General features: G+C 48.5%; 1 protein-coding gene across 1 annotated transcript; it reads left to right on the forward strand.

The window, feature by feature from the left end:
- The first annotated feature begins 1,564 nt into the window (after positions 1 to 1,564).
- On the forward strand, positions 1,565 to 14,197 carry ST6GALNAC1 (ST6 N-acetylgalactosaminide alpha-2,6-sialyltransferase 1). The gene is made up of 9 exons (XM_066565658.1): positions 1,565 to 1,695; positions 5,120 to 5,753; positions 7,777 to 7,945; positions 8,139 to 8,310; positions 8,677 to 8,815; positions 9,493 to 9,596; positions 10,758 to 10,847; positions 12,325 to 12,424; positions 12,798 to 14,197. The coding sequence occupies exons 1-9, from the start codon at positions 1,565 to 1,567 to the stop codon at positions 12,966 to 12,968; spliced, it is 1,710 nt and encodes a 569-aa protein (XP_066421755.1). The 3' UTR covers positions 12,969 to 14,197.
- The last annotated feature ends 3,502 nt before the right edge of the window (positions 14,198 to 17,699 follow it).

Genomic DNA, 17,699 nt, shown 5'->3' on the forward strand with positions numbered 1-17,699 from the left:
TGGGCTGGGAGCCCTGTGTGTCCCAAGAATCTCACTTCTTACAGAGCTGTTTAAGAGACCAGCTCTGCTCTTGACCTCAGTTTTCACCAGGTCATCCCTGGAGAGTTCCAGTACATCCCCATTTCCCAATCTGACCTCATGTTTGAGCAAACCAGCCTGGTGCCTCAGTTCTGACAGGCTGATGTCAGCAGTGGGGGTGGATGGTGAGGAAATGATGCTCCAAGGAAGTGAAAGTCTGTACTCTGACAAGGGGGCTTAGGTTTTCTTTTCTTACACCAAGAAGCTGAAAAGCCCTCTTTTGCATCTACCAAGGCTGCTTTTGGCTAATGTGCTTGCCAGAGATTTGGATATTCCCTCAAGCACAAGCACAATCCCTCCTGAACAGACAGTGCTACAGACAAGTTCTGCACAATCACCAGCACAGATCCTTAAAAGCAAAGAAATCTGTATTTTTCTGCTTGTAGGAATTTTTCTATCCCTTGTGGCTCTTGCTTTTGCAGTAATGTTACATGGAGGAGATTGAAGGAAAATGTATCCTGCCTCCAGAATTTCCCTTTGGGACCCCTGTTAACAAAAAAAGTCTTGTAGTTGTGAAACCTGTTGACTGGCTTTGCTGTGATATAAAACAGGCACCTTCAGTTCTCTGGGTATTCAGTAACAGTGTGAGTGCTTCTGAGATTTGAGATACTGTCAGCAAAAGCTACTTTTATATCTGAGCTTCATTTTTTTTATAAGAGCTGTGCAGAAGCAGCCTATGCATAAGAAGCAATATGGCTATGTCCCCTTGAAATTTCAGGGTTAATGTTTACAACTTAAAAAGTTAAAATAGCCCTTTGCTGTAAAACTACATCCCTGGTAGAAGTAAACATTTCTCTGGTCTTGGTGTCCATCTTTGCAAATCTTTTTTCCTCTGCTGGTGGGGTGATGTACCCTGGACTGCCAAAGATTGATTTCACACTGACTGGGGATTTTCATAGCACAAACTCCTCTTTTTCTGTGGTGGATTTGCACCAAGTCTTACTTTGATTTGCTGGGTTGCTTCCCAGCCACAAGGTAAAATGGATGTGTATCTAGCCATCAGCATTTGTGGGGCAGGGATTGCTTCTGGATTGGGGCTGCAAGCAATTACTGCATGAAGAATATTTGTTTATGGCCATGTCTAAAACCTTGGGCAGGTGGTGCTCTGAAAGCTTCCTGGATTGTAACTATGGTCACTTCCACACTTTGCATGCATTCCCAGTGATGCCTTTTCCAGGTTAGAGATAAAAGGTTTCCCTTTTAGGGCAGAACAATGTCATTAAGAAAAACACAGGAAACTTCCACTGTTTGCAGTAAAACGCTTTCCATTCCCCGCTCTTTGTCAATAAGCTTCTGGTGATAAACAGGAACAGTACAAAACTGATGCCTTCCTGAGAAACTGGAACTGTGTGCAGTATCTGAGAATGCTGGGAGACAGGGTGTGCACATTATGTGAGGAAATCCAGAGAGAAAACCAGCCCAGTCCTTCCACACCCTTGGTGAGGCAGTGCCTGGCGAGCACTCTGCCACTCGCGGGTTCCTCACCATGCGCTGCTCCAGGATAAGGCTCCCCAAAATTGCCAAAGCCCTGGTTTGCCTCATTGTTGTAATACAGTTCTGCCTGTTCCTTGGAAATTCCAGCTCCTTGTTTGACTTGGCAAAGACAAAGATTTTCAGGTAAGGGACCTGTTCCTTCGTGGTGTGCACTGCCTGGTGTGGGTGCTTGTGCTCACTTTCAGTCTCTGTCTCTCTGTCTGTTTTACCCTGAAACTTGCACTTCTGATCTGAGTTTGGTGACCACGTTACTTTAGCAGAGCATGATGTTGGAAGATCCACAGTCAAAAACCTGCCTCTCTTGGCTCACTATTTTCCAGGGCTTCCTTTTGTAGCTGTCTAAAGCAGCTTTTGCTTCACTAATGCCATGTTTTTTCATACTTTGGCACTACATAGTATTTGCCTTTCCTGTTGGCTTCCCGAAGGACTTTATTCAGCCCTAATCTAGATTGCATTGGTGGACAGTGAATTTGGTGGGATGGCTTTGAATTTATGGCAAATTCAGGAGCTGATTCCTAACATAAAATATTCTCCATACTGGCACACCAACGTTATGTAGACATGATATCTTGATATCTATTTTATATAAATGGTCAAGTAAATCCTACAGGGATGAGTGTGGAGGGAACTGCAGTGAAATGTCTCCAGCATCACTGGCAGGGAGCACTGCTCCTTGCATGAGCCCTTGCAGACACCTGAGCCTTTCCCAGTACAGGTATGGCTCGTGGATGTGTTGGTGCTGTGTACAGCAAGCACCACTCCCCAATCTCCCCACCACCCCCAGCTGGTCCCAGCTCTCCCAGTAAGCTCAAATGGCTTGGCTGGGTTGGGCTGGTTCTCAGCTGAATGTCTGGGCTGGTGCTATGGGGGCAGGCAGGAGGAGTGAGGCTGGGAACATCTGCAGCTCTTCTGGAGGTGACTTGAGTTCAGCTCAGCTCTAGCAGCTTGACACCATGCTTTGAGGACAGCTGTCAAATTTGGAGAGGTTGGAACCTGCACAAAGGAGGTGGGAGGGAAAGGAGGGAAGGAGGAGGCGTAGAGAAGTGAGTTCTCCTTGATCCCAGAGCCCATCAGTGGCAGAGCTGGAACAAGAAGTGGTTCTCCATATTTAGCTGCTTGAAGCCATTTCCTTCTCCTGTAGTTTCAGAGAATGGAAATGCCTGTATTTATACAACTTAAGTAAAACACAACAAGATATGAGCTGTGTGTGGTTGTCTGTGTGGCAGTTCTATTTCTATACCTTGCATGTCACGCAGAATACACAAAGCAGCATTTTCATGGCTTTATCCTCTATTTGTCCTTGGGCTTTGTAAAAGGGGAAGAAAATGACAGTAAATGTCATTGAGCTTCTGCAGTTGTTTGCCAGCTGGACTCTAGAGCCTGAAATTCACCGTGCTGCTTTGACAATTTGTCTGGATTTAAAATGCTGGTCAGGAGAGCAGGGTCCTGTGTAAGCACCGGTGCCTGGCCATGTGGGCCTGACTGCAGGGAGCAAGTTGGGGATGTGAAGAGCCCTTGGTTTTACATTTTGGTCTCTGGCACAGGATTTGAAGTGTAACAGACCGAGGTGGAATCTGCCCTGCAAGACAGCACATAGGGAATGCCTGGAGTGGGGGATGGTTTCTCATATTGAAACTCCTTTTCATTTGTTCTCTGCACTTAATTTCAAAGTTTTAAACATCATCTTAAAAATACAACAGAAATTCACCAAGGGATTTAAAATCTGCCTGAGCTATCTTACCAAATTTCTCTTTATTTAGAGTGTCCATATAAAATCTTTCCTCCTATTGGGCAGTAAACAGTGACAGTAAGTTTATACATGACAGCCCGTGACAGAAAGCACACCTTGCATACTGGGTGGAAACTGGCTAATGATTATGGGAGAGGCAGAGCTGACAGGCCATTTGCTACAAGCTCTCTTTTATAGCCTTGTAAAGGTTCACCCATTTATCTGATACAAAACGATTTTTAAAAGCCTCCTTAGCTGATAATTTCCTGAGCACTTTCAGAGTGGTATAACACCCATCAAATTTCAGCAGCAACTGAGCTGCTATCTGCAGCCTGTTATCTGCAGAAGTGCTTTTTCTCCCATTTTTCACTTCGGAAGCAATCCACAGCCTTCCCAAACGAGGGTGTCATGCAAAGGCTGAACATGAGGGTGGGATCAGACTGCCACAGCCATGGCTTATCCTGAACAGCTTTGCTGCACACAAAAGCTCAGCTGTGGAAATTGTTCACCCTCCCTTTTCCTGTTCTGCCCTCCAGACGTGCACAGAGAAGGGGGAATGTTTAGGACAAAACTTCACCACTTCTGCCTTGATTTTTTTTTTCTGGGTTTCAGCACAGTCTTGTTGCAGGTGGCTCTTCTGCTGTCAGCAGATATGTCCTCCTGTGACAACCTTGTACCTGCCTGTGCCTCTGAATCAGGCAACAGGGCAGCTGCAATATTAGAGGCAAGTGCTAAAAATGTAGAGATTTTGCATTTTAATAGCTTCACAGTGTGTGCCTTCAGATACATGTGCCTGGTGAGTGCTGTGTGATGCCCTTGCACTACCTGACCAAGGCAGAGGAGGAGAGAAAGAAGTGCCCTGTGGCCCCAAAAGCTCAAGAGGTGATGTAGGGTAAAGAAGGGAGTTTCACTGTGGCATTCACATTCTGTGAATGTGATTCCTTCGCTCAGGGTTTTTCTCCTGGGAAGCTGAAAGGCAGCAAGAGAGGCCTCAGAGAAAAGGAAAACAATTCTGTTCTCATTTGCTTCTCCTGTGTTGTGCTCATGTGGAATGTGTTTGGAGATTGTTTACCCACAGGTGATTGTTCCATTGGATTCTGCTGTGAGTTGTTTTCACTCTTTGGCCAATCAGGGCCAAGCTGTGTCAGGACTCTGGCACGAGTCACGAGTTTTCATTATTATCTTTTTAGCATTCAGTAAGTATCCTTTCTGTATTCTTTAGTATAGTTTAGTATTCTTTAATATAATATAATAAAGTAATAAATTATCCTTCTGATATCAATGGAGTCAGATGCATCATCTCTCCCCTCATCGGGGTTGCCTGAATTTACAATATTTCACTTCTTCTCAGACTTTCCTTCCTGAATTCTGGAAGATCTTCATGCTCTGCTGCTGAGGCACAGGGCTCTGCTGGCAGAGGGGACAGGCAGATGGCTGCCTCCATGGTGGGGCCATGTCCTGAGCCCAGGATCTCCAAACCAACCCCGCAGTGCCACGGGGACAGTGCCAGGGGACCTGCCCAGTGCCCGGTGCGTGGCAGAGCTGGGCTGTACTGGTTGGCTGCTACTGCCAGAGCGAATGTTTCATGTGCCAAGAGCTGAGGAGAGAATGTGTGCCTCTGGGATTTGCCTAGTGGGGAGATAAGCAATATTCAGGCTAGAATGGTGCAGGAAGTTGAATAACATTTTGGCAAAGCTTAAAATGAAATTGCTCTAAAGCACAGAGAGAGGCTCAGAGTCAAGAGCACTAGAAATGAGCTGAAGGGTGTTCAGTGTTAAGTGTGTATGATGTATCTGCTTTTCCTTTGATTGCATTCAGGAAATTGAACATTTTCCAGCATGCCCCAGAGACACAACAAGTGGACCCCCAAGAGCAACAGGGTTTAAACTGTTCTGATAATGGGAACTCCAGGAGCATTTTAAAGGTGACTTTGGGAGGACACATCACAAGACTCAATGATGTGGTGGAGAAGACACCAAGATGGAAAGGAAAGGAGGAGCAGAAGGAAAGAATGAAACCAGTTATGAGTGTTAAGGAAGAAAAGGGGAACATGGCTGTGAAACCACCACCCCAGTTGGAGGGAATCAAGGAGACAACAGTGAAAACAACCCCTGTGGTGCAGGAAAACAAGGGGAAAACAACAGTGAGGCCAACTCCATGGGTAGAAGAAGCCAAGGAAAAGACAACAGTGAAACCACTTCCCTGGGAGAAGGGAGGCAAGGAGAAAGCAACAGTGAAACCATCCCCTGGGGTGAAGGGAGCACATGAGAACAACACATCCCCAGGGCAAGCAAACCCCAAAGCTCCTCCTGCATCAATGAAAACTGCCAGACCTACTCCTCAGGCTGCTGCTGTGACACAGAAGAGGAAACTGAGCTCTGCTAACTTCACATCTGAGCCACAGTGGGATTTTGAGGACGAGTACCTGCTGGATAGCTCATCCCCAGCCTCGGTAGGTGGGATGGTGCAGATGGGCACCAAGAATGGTGCCTCCCCACTGACCTCCTTGTCTGCTGGCCCCTGGGTGGGTGAGCCCTTTGCAGCTGGGGGTGACCGTGTTCACAGGGGTCTGAGGATGAGGGAAGAGATGAGGATCTGACTCTATGTTTCAGAAGGCTTGATTTATTATTATATATATTATATTAAAACCATACTAAAAGAATAGAAGAAAGGATTTCATCAGAAGGCTGGCTAAGAATAGGAAAAGAAGGAATGATAACAAAGGCTTGTGGCTTGGTCAGAGAGTCCAAGCCAGCTGACTGTGATTGGCCATTAATTAGAAACAACCACATGGGCCAATCCCAGATGCACCTGTTGCATTCCACAGCAGCAGATAACCATTGGTTACATTTTGTTCCTGAGGCCTCTCAGCTTCTCAGGAGAAAAAATCCTAAGGAAAGAATTTTTTATAAAAGATGTCTGTGACAGCTGGGGATGATTTCAGAGCTGGTAGGTCACTCACTGGTATATGCAGATGCTGGTGGGACAGGAAGACCTCTATATGCAACATCTGCATTCACATGAAGACTCAGATTAATTAAATTTGAGCATCTCTTAATTACTAATGTCCTGGAACAGGACCTTTAGGAAAGTAGTAAACTCCAGCAAAGTTCTCAGCAAGCAGCTGGGACGGGTTTTGATGTCTCAAGCTGTCTCTGTCCCCTATCCTATGCTGCTATGTCTTTGTAAAGCTTACCCAGAGCAGTTTTCCCTGGCACCCCTGTTTCTGGAAGGCTTGGAACAGGTGGGTCACCTTCTCACATGTTGTGTCTCACTCCCTGATCCCAAACCTGATCTGTAATTCTGCAGAGAAAGGGAGTCATTAGGAACACTCTCCCCTCCTTAATTTCCTGCATGATCAGAGTTTTCCCTTGTTCCTCTGGTACTGATCCAGTCTGGCTCTGGAGGAACAAGAAGTACTAAGTCTTGGACAGTACCTGCTTGAGCAGGATGGGAATGTCCCTGTTTCTGGACATGAAATATGCTCTGAGTGAAATGATGCCACCATGAAACCCCTGACAATGTTGTCCTCAGAGTGTTCCTGTGACAGGTGACAGGCAGGATGAGGGCTGTCTCCTCAGGCTGTGACAGGGCTGTCATCCTCATCCTCTGCAGAGAGCCCAGCCCAGCCATGGAGCACTCAGCAAGGCTTTGGCAATGCAGGGGATTTGAGCTGCCCATGAGGGTCCATTTGGTCTCTATTTTGTCTTTCAGTAGGTGTTTGGGGAAGGTGTCTAAGAAAGTAGAGCCCAAATTGACTCAGCAGAAAATTCAGTGTAGTGGACCTGTTTGCTTTCCATCTGCACACAGAGCCTCACTCCTGCCAGCTGCAGTGAGACCTCCCTTGTAGGATAAGCTGGCTTGGATTCCCTTCTCAGCTGCACATTTCACTGATTCATTTATGACATTGAACAAGTTGTTGTCCATTTTTTCTTACCCTTAAAGGGAGTGGCAATGCTGATCTGATTTCATTCGTTCATCAGTGTTTCCTTGGGTGGATTCTTAGGACCTTGTGAGGTGCATTGCCAACAGGGACTGCTCATTTTAGCATGCATCTATTATTGCAGCATATTCCTAGTGCTTACAGCCTTATTTGATGCATTTAGGTTAGACCTATTACAAATGTTAATTTGCATCAGCTAATGAGGCCCAAAGCCAGTAAAACATTTTAAACAGTAAAACATTTAAAACAGTGAAACATTTAAAATATTTAAAACAGTAAGAGACTTACTCTCAGAGACTTGGAGTCATCCTGGCTCCCTTGTAGGTGACTTTTCACCAGCTGGTTATGGATGTAGTGCTAAAATTGTGTTTCATGTTCCTGCTGATGGGGATCATGAGGGAAATGGTGCCACTGGATTTTATGTGTTTCCCTTTGGTCCTGCGACAGACAGGCACACAAGCACTGGCACTCAGTCAGGTTTGTCACCTCTGCTCATCATCGGTCATTACTGTTTCCTCTTTTATTTTTCAAGACCTGCTCTGAATCAGTGAGGGCCAGAGCTGCCAAGTCTGCCTGGCTGAGGGATCTTTTCCTGCCCAACATCACACTCTTCATGGACAGGAGATACTTCAGTGACACTGAATGGAACCGCCTGGAGCATTTTATACCCCCCTTTGGCTTCATGGACCTGAATTATTCACGTGAGTCCCTCAGGGCTTGTCAGGATGGGACTTTCAGACTCCCAACAGAAACCTTATGCTGAGTAGCTGGAGGTTTGCAGCATCTCCCCATCAAAGGCATCAGTCTAGGAGGATCTCATAGTGGAAACTCTGGTGGTTTCACTGTGTCCATCCCAAAGGCTCTTGATAACTCACCACTGTGTTTGCTTCACAGTGGTAAAGGAGGTCATATCCCTGCTGCCCCCAAAGCCCCACCAGCAGCTGCTCCTGGCCAACCATGACAGCAGCATGCCCACGTGCATCAGCTGTGCTGTCGTGGGGAATGGAGGAATTCTGAATAACTCTGGGATGGGCCAGGAGATTGACTCCCATGACTATGTCTTCAGGTAAGGCTGCCTTCCTTCTCAGAAGATGCACAGCTAGCTCACTGTGGCTAGCCCCTGACTGTGGCTGGATCACTTCATCTCTTCCAGTATTCCACTCATTCCCAAGTGCCAAAATAATGGATGGCAGGAGATAAAAAGTCCAAAAATAATTGGAAAGTTACTCAACACTCCAAAGCCTGTGGTCACAAATGAGCCATAAAGAGCCATCTCCACAGCAGGGGCTCTCCTGCAGATCAGGGTGCCAATCAGAATGGGTCTAGTCCACCCTTCCTCCAGGCTAATACTGTCTTTTCCTATCAGGAATGTGCATGGGAGGGGTTTCAGTGGTCACCTAACTCTGCTCCTCTCTTTGATTTCCTTTGCCAGGCTGAGCGGGGCTGTAATCAAGGGTTATGAAAAAGATGTGGGAACAAAAACTTCCTTTTATGGATTCACAGCCTACTCCTTGGTTTCCTCTCTTCAGATCTTGGGACACAGAGGGTTCAGCAACATCCCACGGGATAAAGTGAGTGAGGTCCCTGCTGTGTGCATGCACAGCTTTCACAGGATGCTGTTTGTCTGTGTGCTTCAGTTCTGCTCCTGCCACGAGGAGCAGAGGGGCTGAGGCAGCCCTTCAGCATTACCCTCAGGGAGGGAACCTGCTCTGCCTTTGCTCAGAGTGAGTGTTTGCAGGGCCAAGTCGTGTCAATGCCACCCCAGCCTTGTGTCAGCTTTGAGTCAGGAACGGGAGTGAAAGCAACACATGAATTCTCTTCAGCAGGCTAATTTGAGTTTATTAGAAACCCATTCCTTTGTGTACAACGTTCTGATACAGGTGGACTTGATTGGTCACTTAATTAACACCCCTTCACACCATTGGCTAATTAAGCAGACACCCTTTGGTAAACATCTTATGAGAAAACAACTGTTCAAAACACCAGATGCAAGATTGAGAAGGCTGAGAGAAAAAATTAAAACAAAACTCCCCAGAACAATTCCTGGGAAAGTTTATCTGGCTGTCTCTGTCACATCCACAGCCTTGTGGCATGTAGAAGGAGCTGCACATCAGATGTTTTCTCCATTCTGCTACTGCTGGTTGAGAGCTACAGACTGAAGATGTGTGCCCAAGAAACTCAGTGAGCCAAGATGTTTGCTTGCATTGTTTTGGAAGTGCTGCTCACTAATTCTCGTTTATTTTCTTAGCATGTCAAATACATTCACTTCATGGAGGGAGCAAGAGACTATGAGTGGCTGGAGGCTCTGCTGTTCAACAAGGACATCAGGAAAGGATTCCTGAACCTCAGCGGGTAAAGCCAACTCCAGCCCCCTCTGCCCTGCAGTGATGAGCTCTCTGTTGGGCTCTTTTCCTCTTCCAGTGCTCAGCCCTGTGGAGGACCAGGCCAGGGTAAAGCCTCCCTCCCCTGGCAGACTTGCAGGCAGGAATCTCCCATTTCCTGCACAGCTCTGAGCCCTGCTGCAGCCAATACACCTCCTTTGCAGAGACAGCTTGCAGGAGCATTGGGGGGTAGGACTGATGGAGATGAGAGATCTCTGCAGCCAGGACTGGAACTTGGGGTTTATTGCAAAGGGCCTGGGTGCAGGGCCCTGCTGGGAGCTGCCAGGCACAGCTCAGAGCAGGACTGAGAGAAGAGGGGGGAGAGAGGATGAGAGGGTAAGAGAGTAAAAGGGAAAGAGAGCAAAGTTCCCATTACAATACCATAAATCTTCTTCTGTGCTGAATATTCTAATTCTCACTAACCAATCTAGTACAAGATACAAATGCTATAGCATTTACATACAGTCTATAAGAATCACTACATTACCATACTGTGTTATATTTTAAACCCTAAAATCTCCTCTTTGGGCCCCTTCTGCCAAGCTGGCAGGGTCTGCTCTGACCCTTGGGCCTGTCTGCAAGCAGAGGGTGTTGTTCCATCAAAAGGGGATCACCTTCAGCTGGCCACACCATTGTTTTCCAGTTGTTCAGTAACTGAGGGATCTCAAAGCTTGCTTTCATTTCAATCTCAATTATAGTTTCTATATTCTCAAAATCTTTTGCCAGGCAATCATATTTGTAAGGCTTTCCTGTTTCATCTTCCCCAACATCAGCTGATTTCAATGATGTGTGGCCAGAGCTTAGAGAAAGTTTTGTGACTTTTGAGGATGAACACTTGCTTCTGGCTGGTCTGGTGTGGCCTGCTCATGGATGAAGGCCTGGTCTCACTAATTTTTGCCTATACAAACACTTACTTTTGATAGTCCTGTCTCCTTTTGTTGCCTTTCCTTCCTGATCTCTTCCTCTGCAATGCACACAGGTATGGAGGCTTTGTCATAATGTGGGAAATGTTACAGAATATCTTCACAGTGCTTGTGGCTCTTCTCTTACCACCAAGTGCATCAGGGCTGATCCTTTCCAGCTGTGATGAGGTCTAGGAGCTTGTTTTGAGTTTCCCCATTCCTGTCCTTAGGCAGAAGCCCCGGCAGAAATTCGATGAAGATTTCACAATGGACAAATACCTGGTGACTCACCCTGATTTCCTCAGATACATGAAAAACAGGTGAGCTGCAGGTTGTGTGCTCTAACAGGCTCATTTTTCCTGGTCAGCACCATCTCTCTCTGTCTCTGGCCTCTCCTCCCAGCTCCCTGTAACCTCAGCTCAGACACAGCAGCAGCCTGAGCTCTGCTGATGTTGTAGTGTGCTTTTTAGTTTTATTAATATGCTTGCTGTTTAATTTGTAATTTTGTAATTTCCTTATGCTGTCCTTTTCCCTGCCTTTAGAGTAGCACAGGTTGCCCATTTTGTATTTTATGTTTTTAAAACTAGACTTGTTCCTTTATCATTATTTAGTTTAGTTAAGTGTTGGGTTTTTGTTTGTTACCTAGCTGTTCCCTGCCAAGTTCTACACCCCTCCTATCCATACCCCTTCCCCAGAACTTTCTTTACTCCTCCTTTCATGAAATGCCAGTCCCTCAAGCTGAAACTCTCTGTGGTGCTGCAGTGGAATGCTTGTGGTGGGTGAACATCCAGAACCTGTGAGCTGGAGAAGCAACAGCCATGAAACTGTTTGGTTTTCTGCATCCAAAAGAGACCCAGGGCCAGTTGCAGCTTTAGGTAGGAAGAATGTTGCTGAAGTGCCAGAAGAGTTGATCTCTAGTTCAGGACCAGCCTTTCATGTTCCCCATTGCTTGGCACCTTGGAGGAAGGCTCTGTGACAGATTTTCTCTCCAGAGATTCCTTCTAGACTCAGGGGGTTGGTTGTGCCCTCAAGCATGACAGGCTCTTCTTCAGCATCCCCTTTGCCTGGCCTGGCTGCTGCTCTTCTGTGCCTCTCCAACCCTTTCCACAGCCTGCTGGCCACTGTCACCACGAGATCTGCCCATCCTGGGCCACACATGGCTGAGATGGAGGCACAGGAGCTCCTGTAGGGCCCTGCTTTGGCTGCCTTTGCCCTTCAGTGTCCTTGGGACCTGCTGCCTTCCCTGGAGCCAGAGGGCCAGCACTCCCTGCCTGCTCTGCCTTGGGGCCCCCTCTAACTTGGGGCCTTTCCAACACCAAGAGGACTCCATGCTATTTTTTCCCAGTGTTTACTCCTGCTTTCCTAACAACTCCTGGCATGACACAGTGCAGCTCCTGGCAGGTTTTGTGACTCCTCTGCACCTTCCCTATGGCTCCTTTCACTCCTAGATGTGGGTGGGGAGCAGGATATACCAGGGAGCCCCAAAGCCACCTCTGCACTGCAAAGCAAAGGGCAGATTTAAGAGTAGTGGGCTTTAACCTATGAGATCCTTTAAAACATCCCCTCTTTACCCCCACTGCCTCAAGACCTTCCACTTCCACAAAGCTGGGGCAGAGCTGGGCTTAGGTTGCAGTGCAGGTGGTGGAGAGGTCTGGGCACATTTGTGGCTTCTCTGAAATGCCTCATGTGGCCCCAGGCTGCTGCAAGGAGGGGAGATGCCACATGAGCCACAAGGTGTGCCCTGCTTGAAACACCACAGCCAGCAACTCCTCAGTGCTTTCCTCTCTCCTGCTGCAGGTTTTTAAAGTCTAAAAATTTGGAAAAGCCCTACTGGAGGCTGTACAGACCCACAACAGGGGCCTTTGTGCTGCTGACTGCCCTCCATCTCTGTGACCAGGTAAGGGCACAGTGATTCTTGCACCCAGAACTGCCTGGAAGTGGGAACAGGGGACACAGGAGAGCAGGGGTGGCTGCTGTGTGCCTGGAGTGTATATGGGCTCGTGTCAGCTGTGGAGGAGCGGACTGAAGATGAGAAACAGCCCCAAAACAGCCCCCATAGAGGTGGTGAAGCCTGCTGTGACCTGGGGCACATCATCTCCTAGGGAGGCAGTGAGGGCACAGCAGATCTCTGGAGCCAGTGCTCACAGCCTGGTCCCTCTGGACCCCGCACAGGGTCACCAGAGAAGCCCCAGCTGGCATCTCTGTCCTGTATTTCCCCTGCTCCCTCCATCCCTGGTAGCCCTCCCCAGTGAGCCCTGCATCTTTCCCAGGTCAGTGCCTATGGCTACATCACAGAGGGGTATGAGAAGTACTCAGATCACTACTATGACAAGGACTGGAAAAAGCTGATTTTCTACATTAACCATGACTTCAACCTGGAGAAGCAGCTGTGGAAAAGGCTTCATGATGAGAATATAATTAAACTTTACCTGAGAACCTGACTGCAGCAAGGGCCATTGCCTGGGAAATCTCAACAACACCTCAGTGGGAACAGAAGAGGATCACCAGAGCCAAGGTCATCTCTGCACTGCCAGGCACATTTCACCCCCACAAAGACATTTCCCTCCTTCAGCACCTCTGTTATTTCACAACACTTCAACAAATGTGTGAATGCTGCAGGCCCAAAGACCAACAGGAAAATGCAGCCTGCAAACAAAGTCCCACCTGGCTGTGCTGCAGGGCTCTTGCTGGTTGTTGTAGGCATTGGTGTTATCAGAGCAGAACCCAGGATGGATATGGTCCTGTGTGTAATTTCTCTCTTTGCAAGGAGAAATTCCTCAGGTTGGGGCCACTTCTCTTCTGGGTGGATCCTCTCCACTAGCAATGCTCATTTTGGAGCTGGGTATTGTCTAAACAGACTCCTTGAAGAGCTGGAATGGATGGAGGTGGAAACACAGATTCTGCTCCAGGCTGACTTAATTTCTTGGCAGGAGGGGGCTGCACTCACTCTGCTCCCTGGAGATAAAAAGGATGGACTGGACACTTCCAGGTGACCAATTTGAGAGAGAATGAGTTTCACTTTTGCTACCCCATGTGGCCTTGCTCTGACACTTCCAGAGGAGCACTGCCATCAACTCCAAGGCTGCTCTCCATGGTGCAGCAGACCTCCTGTACCTGCTGCCTCTTGCCCCAGGGCTCCCCTGGCTGCACAAAATGTGAATTTTTTGGCATCGACCGGATGTGCCAAGTCCTTGCACAGCTGGACTTGGTCATGCTTGGCTCCCAGCTGTGTTTGTCCTGTTGGAGGAGAGGTGGAAGCTCTCCAAGTCCAGGGATGGATGCCATGTGTCCTTGCTGCTGGCTGAAGTGCCTGTCCCCATGGTGCTGAGAGGGGCCCAGCTGCTGCCAGCACACCTGGGGTGTGTTGGCCTCCTGGAAGGGGTTTTGTAAGCAAAATAAATGGCACTGCTTTGGCCAAGCTGATCTTTCAGCAGCCCTGTGGCTTGTGGTTATTTAGTGCACCCAGAATTTATGCTTTAAGGGCTGAAATACAGCAGATGGCAAAGCCAGGCAAGTACAGGACTGAGGGATAATGAGATTACCTCCACCTGGAGAAGCTCTGCAGCTTCTGTGGACACACCTGAGCATCCCTGTGAAAAACACCAATCACTTGTTTTTAAATTTTTAAAAGTTTAATAGTAATAAAATGGTTATAAAAACAGTGATACAATTAGAGTAATAATAATTTGGACAAATTGAATTAGGACAATATGAGACAATAAATACAAAGAGATATGGACGTCTGGGTACCTTTTTCTGGGCAGCACAAGCCCAAAAAAGCAAAGGATTAACCCTTAAAAGCAACAGCCTGTTGCATATTCATATACCTTATCCATGATGCACAAATTCCATTCAAACACAGGATTCTGTCTGGTCATCGTCAACTTCTTTCTCTGAATCCTGACAGTGCCTTCGAGGCAGGAAGAAGTTTGTTTCTGCTGATAAGAGGGCCATAAATTCTTTATCTGAAAGATTCAGGTGTCCTGTGGCTGCTATCTCAGTGCAAGTCCTTTCTTTAAAAAAAGTATCCTACGTAGCATAGTTTATATTTTAACATTTTTTATAACCTAAAACTATATTCAACACAGTACTTAAGAGAATTAATACAGCATTACTTTCTAACACAACACATATAAATTTCATTTTAATATTTGTAAAAAGCCAATCATAAAATATGCATTTTTCACAATCCCCCACCTCTTCACCTTCCAGGGCAGGGATCAGCACCAGCCCAACACCTCCCTGAGGAAGTGGGTGAACACCTGGCAAATGTGCCCTTGTCCAAGCAGCTGCTCTCCAAGAGTATCAGATATTCAAGAAAAGTGTATGAAGGGCTGGGTGTTTCCCCCATGGCACTGTGCAGGCAAAAAGCCACCTCCAGTGTCCCACAGGTCCAGGGCATGTCCCTGGGCTAACCAGCTGCACACTCACCAGACCTGCTGTGGTTGGTAGTGTTCTTCCATTTCTGCAGCACTTTTGTTGGGGGCAGCAGTGTCTCCAGGGACTCTCTGGGCTCCAAGGAAGGAATTTCAGCTGGGATTGTCAGCAGGGTTGGTCAGGCTTGATTTCCTTTCCCCCTTTTTCCTTGTGCTGCAGAGAGACTGGGCAGTTCCTCATGTCTCACTGAGCTTGTTTGTGGAGGACAACCACCCACACTGAGAATCTAAATGCAGAATTCAGCCTCTCTGGAGAGGGTGTATCATGTGCCTGGCAGCTGTGGCCATAGGAGCCCACGGTGTCCGTCGGAGCAGGGAGCTGTCCCCAATGCCTGTGGGAGCAGGAGCTGTCCCCAATGCCTATGGGAGCAGGGAGTTGTCCCCAATGCCTGTGGGAGCAGCAGCTGTCCCCAATGTCTGTGGGAGCAGCAGCTGTCCCCAATGCCTATGGGAGCAGGGAGCTGTCCCCAATGTCTGTGGGAGCAGGAGCTGTCCCCAATGCCTATGGGAGCAGCAGCTGTCCCCAATGCCTGTGGGAGCAGGAGCTGTCCCCAATGCCTGTGGGAGCAGCAGCTGTCCCCAAATGCCTGTGGGAGCAGGAAGCTGTCCCCAATGCCTGTGGGAGCAGGAGCTGTCCCCAATGTCTGTGGGAGCAGGAGCTGTCCCCAATGCCTGTGGGAGCAGGAGCTGTCCCCAATGTCTGTGGGAGCAGGGAGTTGTCCCCAATGTCTGTGGGAGCAGGGAGCTGTCCCCAATGCCTGTGGGAGCAGGAGCTGTCCCCAATGCCTGTGGGAGCAGGAGCTGTCCCCAAATGCCTCTCTTGGGAATGATGCAGCCCTATGGGAATGTCAGACCCAGAGGAAGCCATGGGTTTTGCAGCAGGCCAGAAATCCTTCCCGAGCAGCAAACAGGGAAGCCTGAGTGAGGCTGGGCACCATCCAGAGCTGCCTGAGGAGAAGCTCCTGCACCAGGAGCTCTGGACCTGCTGGGTGCCTCAGCCCCTCGTGGTGGCCGTGCGCTCTGTCCCCAGGTGGCCCTGGTGGTGTCCCCTGTCCCCAGGCCCCGCAGGCTCTCCCTGAGGGGCTGTGGGTGGGCAGTGAGGCAGTTCCGTCCCTTGCCTGTCCCTCAGGCCACACCACATTGCTGTGGGTTGCTTAGTGACCAGCTCCACCGGGCATTCTTCCTGCCTGAATAGGGCTTTTCTCTTCCCGACAAGTTGGAAGTTTCTCTTAGACCTTTCCCTCCCCCCTCCTCCTCTTTTGTTCCTCTGTCCTTTGGGAAGCAGGAAGGGGCTGAGTCCCACTGAGCAAGGGTTCCCCAGTGGGTGAGGGGGCTTTGGGATGGGCTGGCAGCCCCCAGCCCAGCTTTTTCCTGGTGTTGAGGCTTCCCAGAGGCAAGGGAAGGAAACTTCCCAGGAGGCTTTCCCCAGAGCCTGTTCCCTCCAGGCTTTTCCCTCAGCACAGCTGAGTTTGATGTTATCAGGGATAACCGTGGCTGGAGAAGAGGCTTTGCTGTGGCCTGAAGTTTTCCAACGAGCTCAAAGCCACATCCTTCCTGATCTCAAGAAAGTGACTCTGAGCTGATGGTCCCCCCTCAGCTCCTCACTCTGCTCCTGTCCCCCTGCACCAAGGCATCCTGTCCTGTTGCAGACATCTTTTATGAAAAATCCTTTCCTTAGGATTTTTCCTCCTGAGAAGCTGAGAGGCCTCAGGAACAAAATGTAACCAATGGTTATCTGCTGCTGTGGAATGCAACAGGTGCATCTGGGATTGGCCCATGTTGGATGTTTCTAATTAATGGCCAATCACAGTCAGCTGGCTCGGACAGAGAGTCTGAGCCACAAGTCTTTTTTGTGATTCCTTCTTATTCTATTCTTAGCCAGCCTGCTGATGAAATCCTTTCTTCTATTCTTTTAGTATAGTTTTAATGCAATATATATCATAAAATAATAAATCAAGCCTTCTGAAACATGGAGTCAGATCCTCATCTCTTCCCTCAACCTGAGACCCCTGTGAACATGATCCCACCAGCGACCAGTGGATTCCCCACTGCCAGCCAGGAGCTCTGCAGGATTTAAACAGAGATATTTGATTTTGGGGATAAATAAACCATGTGCCTCAGCATGTCCAGAAGTTGCTGTTTTGTCAGCCCTGCTTTTTTCAAAAGCTCCCGGTGAGTACCATGAACATTATTACAGCTGTGCCAGACTCCTCCTGGAGTTCCTCAAGAGTTAACAGCATTTAAATATTCCCCACCAGACTGTAGAAACCAAAACCAGTTGTCACCCAGAAGCTCTCATGGTGTCACCTTCCTGGCAGGGCTTCAAATTTATTGCTTCATTTCCACCTCTTCCCTCTTTCAGTGTGACTGCTCACCTGCAGGGCAGGAGCAGAGACCACCCTGTCCTGCTGAGTGTTCACAGCTCCTTGACTGTGGATGAAGCAGGAGGAAGCAGACATGGGCTTGCTGAGGGGACAGAGATGCATTTTGGGGACAAGTGAGTGGTGCAGAGCCCATCAGGTCCCTTGTCCTGTCAGTGCAGCCCTGCTCTCTGGGTTCTCTCTGGGTTTGGCCTTGCCAGGAGCAGGGATAGGGTGGGCACCATGTCCTGGGGTTTGAGGTACCTTCTGAAGGTGGCAGCCAACCCCAAACCCAAGCAGGTGCTGGAGGGAGCCCCTGTGTGAGCCACACACAGCTCCACGGCAGCCTCGTGCCATGGTGGCACATCCACATTGT

The sequence above is a fragment of the Molothrus aeneus genome, chromosome 25 (assembly GCF_037042795.1).
Source record: "Molothrus aeneus isolate 106 chromosome 25, BPBGC_Maene_1.0, whole genome shotgun sequence".
Lineage (NCBI taxonomy): Eukaryota > Metazoa > Chordata > Aves > Passeriformes > Icteridae > Molothrus > Molothrus aeneus.